Here is a 9,179-nt window from a genome sequence, read left to right as displayed (position 1 = left end):
ATAATATAATAATAATATATAATATAATAATATTAATCATAATGATTCTTCTTCTTCTTCGAATATTAATGGTCCTGGTCTTAAAAATGATACGATGCATGAGGCGAGACGAAACAGAAACAGAAACTATGAAGTTTGTAGAGCTACAATCAGCTACAACTTACAGCGCCACTAGAATGAGATAGCATGATTTTTTTCTCTCTCACACAATTTCGACGAATAATGGCGGACTTCACGTGTCCAGACTCTTATTAGAGGGTCACTAATTTCAGCGATATATGTAAATGTATACCCAATAAACGTATTTAGTTAAACATTTTGATGCGTATTGTATCAATTTTATACGTCATTCTTTAAATACATTGCTGAAATTAAGATAATTTAATGGCCTGGTTTACATCGTGAAAGAATTGGTACGCGTATTAAATGTGTTTCATGCGTTTACATCGCCATTTGTATCATTTGATACGCGTATCAGTTTAGTACGATACCACAGTGGTCTAGTTTCCACCGAAGCATTAATTCGCACCTAATTCGGCGTAGAACCAAATTTAACTCGATGGAAATACGTTTGACTCCGCTCATTTCACTTCCACTTCGATTCACAATTTCTACCAGAGTGGCAGCGAATTGACATTAAATTTTAGTCGGTGGAAACGAAATAGATTAAAAGTAAATATCGCCAACCTTTCCATTATTCGTTAAAAGGTTAAAAGTATGAGTCGTTCAAAAATGGATAATAAGCGTGATATTTGGTCATACAATGAAACTTTAACATTAATTCACTTCACTTCTACTTCCAATGGAAACAGTACACCAAGTTTGATCTATACCGTAGTGAAACCGAATTGAGGGTTTCGGTGGAAACTAGGTCAGTGACGATACTCCTGCTTGATACGCTCGTACCAAAATAATCCGACAGCGTTTACATCGTGCGTACTAAGGCCGGTATTCATAGTCAGTTCTTATTTGAAGACTGTCTTAAGTAATGTCTTAAGACGCGTTAACCCTTTCAGGGGCACATTTTTCTTTCCACTGAATTTGGTTGAAACTCGTTACTCGGGGGTTTTCGGGGTCGCTGAATATGAATCTGATGTTAGTTTTGAAAAATACAAAATGGCGGATCCAATATGGCTTACATGAAAATTGTGAATCCAGTTATTTTTCTTTTCCAGTTTTTTTTTTGTTTTATGTATAATAGTATATACAATCATATAAATTTATATATGATTATGTATGATCTATTTTTCTCTGGGTTGTAAATAAAAATACTGATGAGTATGAAAAGGCTTCCATTTTGTACAGGTCATCGGACAATGAATTGTCAAGTACATAACTCGTATACAAGCGTCTTCCATTTATATACTCACCGTTTTGAATCCTCAAAATCTATTTTCATTTTCGTATTCATTGACCTCGAAAACCACCAAGTAACTTTTTTCAAGCGAATTCAGTCGATTTTCAGTTTTTTGTCCGCCATATTGGATCCGCCATTTTGAATTTTTGAAAACTGAAAACAGATTCATATTTAGCGACCCTGAAAATCCCGGAGTAACTTTTTTCAAGCAAATTCAGTCGATTTTCAATTTTTTTCCGCCATATTGGACCCGCCATTTTGAATTTTTGAAAACTAATATCAGATTCATATTTAGCGACCCTGAAAACCCCCGAGTAACGAGTTTCAAGCGAATTCAGTCGATTTTCAATTTTTTGTCCGCCATATTGGATCCGCCATTTTGAATTTTTGAAAACCGACATCAGATTCGTATTCAGCGACCCCAAAAACGTATAAATAATAACTTTCCCGTATGTGTTTGTACGGAATTATGTTTCACAAATGATTTTTTTTCAAAAAATGGTAATTTTTTGGTATATTTTTGTTTATAATTAATTAACTATAAATACGTGCAATATCTTGCATTCGATAAATAAATGCCTTGACTATGTAGAAAATCAATCACGACGTAAACAACATGAGAAACTGATTTTTAAATGTGAAAAAACTAGCTGATAAAAGGTGGGTCGCTGGGCGACCCACTGCGACGCAAAGGGTTAACCACCGCCATTTTAATTCAATATAAGTGCTCTTGACCAATAAGCTGATGACAGTTGATGCAAAAGATAGAAAGATTAGATTAGGTTAGGTTAAGTCCGATATTAGCTGCGTTCGGTAATAGCAAATCTGAGGCGTCGGAGTGCTCTTATATTATAGCTTATGTCACGTGCACTATAGAAAAAGAGCACTCCGACGCCTCAGATTTGCATTGCCGAACTCAACTATTAAATATTCACACAAATAAGAATACTTACACCATAATAGTTTTTTATTGGGTAATTATATAGAATACGGGCCTCACCTCCGATTTTGATCTAATTAGGCTCATTCGACGCGTTTTCACTCAAAATGAAAGAATTGTTTTAAAGCAGTAAATTGTTTTTTAAAGCAGTGAATTTGTATTTTTAAAGCAGTGTTTTTGTGTTTCTAAAGCAGTAATTTGTTATTTTTAAAGCAGTGACAGATATCTTAACCTCTAAAATCTCGAACTTTAACGCTTAATATCTCGGTTCTCGAGGTTGAGCGCCACAAATTTCTTCCGGATTCTTTCATTTTGAGTGAAAACATGACGAATGAGCCTAATTAGATCAAAATCGGAGATGAGGCCCGTATTCTATATAATTACCTTTTATTGCACTTCGACACTGTATTGTCTAAATTTTTCTCTGTATATACGTATGTATGTACATACATACGTTATAAAACTATATCTATTAGATGCAATAGTGAATTAAAATGGCTCTCTGATCACGTGATTTAGGGCCAATTTCACCAACATCGGTTAAGCTAACCGACGATTAAAGTGTCAACCGTGATTGGTTCATTCTGGTCAAAGACAAATGCGATTGGATAATTCCATTGGAATTAACCGTCGGTTAGCTTAACCGACGTTGGTGAAATTGGCCCTTATGCCTGTTTCCACCAATGCAGATTAACTTTAATCTCGGTCATGAAGGAAGATATAAGGAGACTCCACTCGGTCTCGCCAGTCTACAAGACATGAACCCATTTTAGGTTTCGAGTTCCGTTTCCGATTCTCGACACTCGCAGCGCTCGTGAATTTAGTAGTGCTGCGCATAATGAGTGCGAGTAAGAGAAATGATCATTTCTCTTACTCGCACTCATCAGAATCGGAAGCTGAACTCGAAACCTAAAATGGGTCCACTTTTATTTTACGGAGTGGAGTCTCCTTATATCTTACTTCCTGATCTCGGTTTAACTTACTGTTCATCTTTTTCTAATTTTTAGAATTAGAAAAAGATGAAGAGCAAATTGAACCGAGATTAAAGTTAATTTATATTGGTGGAAATGGGCATTAGACAGCCAATCAAGCCATACCCTTCAATGACGCACTCTTTTTTCTAGGTCTCTAGTACCACCGAAACAAGAGGGGAGATTGGAGGCCCTAGAGGCTGAAGGATCAAGGAAACCGCAGATTTCAAATCTTTCCTAATGGCTACTAACGCTAACGAGGACAAAGTTTTTCGCATAAACAATAGTTTATGCCACTTTTCACGAAATGGAGCGTATCTAGCTATAGCATTTCAAGCAAATCTGCTGATAAAAGATGTAGAGACTCTCGATACTTGCCAATCGTTTGTATTCGTGGATGTAATACAGGTTAGTTTGCATTGATAGAAAAAGTGGCTCAATTAAATTTTTAGCGTCACTTTTAATCATATATTAATATCTATGCTTTTATCTTTGTTACTTTACAGTATATGGAATGGTCTACAAACAGCGAATATATTCTTTGTGCAAATATAAAAAGAGCTATTGTTCAGGTATATTCAATACACTGTCCCCAATGGAAATGTAAACTCATCGAGGGCAGTGCAGGTTTGCAAAGTGTTACCTGGTCCCCAGATAGCAGACACATTTTTACCATAGCGGATTTTAATGTAAGTGCAATATGTTTTAAGAAGAGATAATCTAACCTATGTGCTAATATAAAATAAAAGATATTTAACAGATTCAACTGTCTATTTGGAATTTGGAACAGCAGACGGTATCATACATACAAAATGTAAAATCATCTTCCTTCGATAAATTACGTTTTAGCCTCAACGGTGAGAGACTGGCAGTAATAGTTACAGAAGCAGGTCAAGATACAGTCGAAATTTATAAAACTAAGAACTGGAAAATAAGTCGAGTAAGTACAACCAACTGAAACATTATAAATTAAACATGGATCTTTTTTGTAGAATACCTAGAATCTATATTTCAGTATTTTACACAAGATTATTTTTATAATCAAGATTATTATATTACAAGATAATTATTTTTATAGTTTTATAAAAATAATTCAGTTGAAGTAAAAATCTAAAATTTTTATAAAAATTATTATAATAATGACAATTCTATATTATGTATTTTAACAGAATGGTCATTACTACAACTTGCTAATTGCAAGTTATTATGTGAGTAATTAGTAGGTCGAAACATGAGTCTTTTTACAGTTAAATGATGAGCTTGAGAAGTATCGTACTCTAACAGTTTTGACCATATGTTTTCTAACTCTGTATTGACTTTTTGAATCTCTATATGTCCTGCCTCATATCCAATAGCTAGAAGATAAAATCCTTGTGTGATATGAATTGGCGCAAAACATAATGCTGTAACTGATTGATTTTTCATATCCAGAATTATCTTTGGTACAATATTATTTTCTATCGTTCTTGTGGACCATATAGCGATTTTTCCATCTCTGGATCCAGTCGCAAAATAATCCGAATCTTGCGTCCAAGCGCAGCACCAAATTATTCGTGAATGAGGATTGTCTTTCTTGGAACTAGCTGCAATTAACTTATAATCCATATTGGTAGCTTTAAATAACGACCATCTTCTGTCTCTGGATACAGACAATAAATATTTGTCATTTGGAGAGAATTCCATTTGCGTCACAGTCAACTGATGATAGTTTAATTGTTGAACTTGTGACCAGGTATTTGTATCCCATAATAAAATTGCCGAGTGTTCTTGAGTAGTTGATTTGCATGCTGTAGCTAGCAATTGTCCATCGTGTTTCGCTGCCATACAGAATATTTCATAGCCATGTCCATAAAGCTTATTTGTTTCTGGCCAAAGTGTATTTTGTATTAATTCTTCTTCTGTAGGTGGTTTATATAAATTTTCTGTCGTTGAATTTTTTATGTTTTCATCATTGTCTTCGCAGTACGTTGCTTTATTCGTTAATCCGAGAGATGGTACAGCAGCACTGTGGGCCTTTACAAATTTGAAATCATCGATATTTACCAGTGATTTTAATTGATTCCTAAACATAGACGTGGCCATGAAAATGCGCACCACTTTCTCATCCGCTCCAGAAACATATGTATGCGGTGCTAATATAGTTAAACAAGTCATATTGTATCCATGTATCTGAGGACGTGCAATCTCGTGCCATAATTCTCCAAGATCATCATCTTTCCATGGTGCATAAATTCTTGTAGTTTGATCAACACTGGCTGTCATGAGAAATCTGTAAAAAGTATCATAATATTTCATATATATTTATATTTTTTTTATTCTCAACTTATCTATTTTTATCTAAAATATTCAATATAATTTTCACGTATTTTTATATTAAAATATAATAATCAATAAGAATTCAAGTCTATCTAATCACCAATCATATTATATAAAATATAATAATTCATCAAAAAACAGAACAATTGTTTCAGAAAAAGATCAAGATGACCATAAATCTAAATTTTTTCCAAGCATTAAGTATACTTACAGAAAAAAAATATAAAAATTCAATTTAAAAATAAAAAAAATCACATTATTCAAGAATATAGAGAAATATATAGAAATATATATAACAAAGTTTAAAATCTCTAAAGAGTCTAAGACCCGATTGCACCAACAATTTTAATTTTAAGCGAGACTTAAACTGTCTCTGTCTCTTTTTTGGCTTTAATACGAGAGAGTTTTAAGTCTTGCTTAAAATCAAGTAATGGTGCAACCGTGCCTAAGTGTTGCATTTATCTATAATATAAATAGCTGAATGTTCAAGAATTAAAATTACATACAAGATTCATACAGACCTCCCTTTCGGTTCCCAACATAAATCAACTACTTCAGCAAAGTGTCCACTAGGTGTTGGACGTGGAAGCCACTTGTTCATTTCTGAAGAATATTTCCAGATATGAAAAGTACCCTGGTAGCCATGTGCCAATATATGTAGTCCGTCTGGGCCAAATTTACAGCCATAGAAACCTAGCGAATTGCCACCAACTTCGCCAACACGTACTGTCTCTGTCCACATTCCATCCATAATATCAGCTGGTTCCCATATTATCATAGTTTTGTCCATTGAGGATGATAGCAGTTTTATTGTTTTATCTGTTTTCATAGGCTGCCAGTGCAGACCATAAATCCAGCCTTCGTGACCACAGAGCACTGACTCCAGAGTAATATCGTACTGCCTATTATTTACTACAAAAGTATTACTTTCTTGTCTAAGTTCATCACTTGAAGATTCTTTGATGCTAATTTGTTCGCTAATTTTCCATAATCGTATCATGTTATCTTTCGAGCCTGTTGCGAGAAAAAGATTTCCGTCACCATCCTGAGTAAAATCCATACACATTACCCAGTCTTCATGTCCGACTAAACGCTGGATATTTACAAAAGGTTGTTCCAAGTCCGATTCTGTATTCAATTTTGCATACAGCAAGACAGAAGCATCCTCTAATGCTATAGCCAAGAGAGGATATTTGTCGTTTAATAAATATGTCAGACGACAATATATAGGTAACTTTCTTCCGAAAATTATAGACTGAATATGCTTGACATTTGCATTTTCCTCTCTCAACCATAGTTTGACATTGCCGCAGACTGAACCTGTGCATATTAACAGCTTCGCCAATGTAGTAGGTGGAATATTATCGGCCAATTGGAGGGAATCTGCGAAGGCAACTGTGCCTTCTACATTCAATACTGAGGTACATTGAAATGTATTCCGATCTTTGCTCCAGATAATTATAGTGCCATCCACGGAACCGGACAGCAATTCTGATTCCGGCACGCCGTTTCTCGGTTTTATCCAGTGTACCGTGTTGACACGGTCACGATGCTGGTGCAGTGTGTGCGTTACATGACCGATGTTCGCACGTGGCTCGTATATAGCGATTGCATTTCGCGTTCCGAAACAAAGTAGTCCATTGATACCCCAATCAGCGCAATGAGGAACGCAGTTGCACGAACAGGCAGTGTAACACGTCATGTCGCGGATAATGAATTGTTTCTAGCAGTTGCGAGGATCTTTCAAACGTTCACATGGTCAGATGGCGGCAGCCATGTTTATATGCGTGTGATGTTATTTGTATGTATACAGAGGTGCGTTCAGAATTGTCGTCCGGATGCATCCAGATGTCGTTTTATCGTTGTTGTTCACGAATGATAAACAAAGGATAACACAACACCTGGGTGCACCCATGGTATAAAGACAAGGGTATGCTCACGCGCATGATAGTTCCAGACAACCAATCAGAAATGTCACTCAGTGTACGTCACATTAAGTGGCAAATTCAAAATGCATTTGCTTAGTACTTCGTACTTCTACATACAGTATTGAATTACGGTATTTTCTAATAAGATTGAGGGTGCAGTCACATGGAGTCAGAAATAACGGAACGGAATAAGAACGGAACATTGATAGAAAAGAGATAGGATTGTTCTATCTCTTTTCTATCAATGTTCCGTTACTGTTCCGTTCCGTTATTTCTGACTCCATGTGACTGCACCCTAAGACATTTAGAGAATCCCGCACGTGGCTAGCGATGGACAATACTTCAAATAAAACATTAGGTACCGTTCTTTCACAATAAGTGCCCAATTTTTGATGAAAAAACGACGGAAACATTATTTATACTTCTAATATATTATAAACTTCAAAAAGAAGCGCAAAAGATTTAGTATGTATGTCGTACACTTGGATATAAGATATAAGACTAATAACTTTATAGTAACTTTCTAATTTATTAATTTATAACAAATTATCTTAATTTCGGCACACACGCACGCACGCACGCACGCACACACGCACGAGTATTTAATGATTATGATTTTGATGCATACTGCACCAATGTAGTATGTCATTCTTTAAATACATTGCTAAAATCAAATTAATTGAATAAAAAGTTACTAATTAATATGCGTATGAAATGCTCGGTGTAAAAGGATAAAAAAATCGTTTCTTATTTCTTATGCTATGAAATTGTCAGTGCTCTTGGTGAAAATTTTTCATATAATTTAAAAATATTTTTAATAAAGAATTTAAAATCTAGATTTGTTTATACGAATGTTTATACGAATTCACATATAATAAAAAATTATAAGAAAAAGTGTATTCTTTCTCAATACTTCTGAAAGCGTTTTAATTCATGTAAAAATTCTGACAAATTTTCACCAAGAGTTTCGTGATATTTTTGTTTGATTGTAAAAAGGATAATTATACAGAATCACTCAAGCAGCTTAAACATCGATCAAATTAGGCTTATTCGACGCCTTTTTGCATAAAACGAAAGAATCTGGCAGAAAAAAGTGTCGCTCTGCCCTACGAACCGAGATATTTAGCGTTAAAGTTGACGACTATTCAGGTTAGGAAATCTGTCTTATCGACTACATGTAGTGTTACGAGTTATGCCTTCTTCATACTCTCTGATCTCGTGCGCATGCGCTTTCTGAAATATTTTATTTCCTCTCCTTTCATTCTTACCGTTTTTCGATAATAATTATTGCAGACTTTTACTGCACAAACAGCCATTATTTTTAATAAAAACTCTTGCTTACTTTACCGCTTTAACGAATATCATAAATACGGCTAACGGCAGCCCATATTTCATTGGCACTCAGAGTCCGAAAGCTTCCGAAAGCATCCGAAAGTAGCCGAATGTGACGTAAACTGAGTGATGCGCAAAGGCTTTCTAAATTCGTCCACCGGATGAGCATACCCTTGTGTTTATACCATGGGTGCACCTAGAGTCCTAGGGTGCGTTCCGAGTCGCGCATGAAGCGCGTAGACTGCATAGAAAGTCGTTCCGAGTTAACTATTGCGCGCTTCGAAAGCGCTTCAAGAGTACTTGAATTCCCCAGATTGTACTAACCGTACTGAATT

General features: G+C 35.2%; 2 protein-coding genes across 2 annotated transcripts in view; one reads left to right on the top strand and one right to left on the bottom strand.

The window, feature by feature from the left end:
* The first annotated feature begins 3,508 nt into the window (after nucleotides 1–3,508).
* Nucleotides 3,509–9,179, top strand: part of LOC108773924 (WD repeat-containing protein WRAP73) — a 12,501-nt gene continuing 6,830 nt past the window's right edge. The window contains exons 1-3 of the mRNA XM_018539904.1: nucleotides 3,509–3,676; nucleotides 3,775–3,957; nucleotides 4,029–4,208. Coding sequence (XP_018395406.1) covers nucleotides 3,509–3,676; nucleotides 3,775–3,957; nucleotides 4,029–4,208 — 531 coding nt within the window. The remainder of the gene's footprint in view (nucleotides 3,677–3,774; nucleotides 3,958–4,028; nucleotides 4,209–9,179) is intronic.
* Elp2 (elongator complex protein 2) lies at nucleotides 5,935–7,484 on the bottom strand. The gene has a single exon (XM_018539932.1). It carries the CDS (start codon nucleotides 7,284–7,286, stop codon nucleotides 6,096–6,098), a length of 1,191 nt encoding a protein of 396 aa, XP_018395434.1. The 5' UTR covers nucleotides 7,287–7,484; the 3' UTR covers nucleotides 5,935–6,095.

The sequence above is a fragment of the Cyphomyrmex costatus genome, unplaced genomic scaffold (assembly GCF_001594065.2).
Source record: "Cyphomyrmex costatus isolate MS0001 unplaced genomic scaffold, Ccosl1.0 scaffold229, whole genome shotgun sequence".
Taxonomy (NCBI): domain Eukaryota; kingdom Metazoa; phylum Arthropoda; class Insecta; order Hymenoptera; family Formicidae; genus Cyphomyrmex; species Cyphomyrmex costatus.
The sequence above is the reverse complement of the archived record's forward strand: the minus strand, read 5'-3'. Positions and strand labels throughout refer to the sequence as shown.

Bases quoted from the DNA above. Each gene is read 5' to 3' on its own strand.
- Elp2 (XM_018539932.1), bottom strand. From the start codon at position 7,286: ATGACGTGTTACACTGCCTGTTCGTGCAACTGCGTTCCTCATTGCGCT.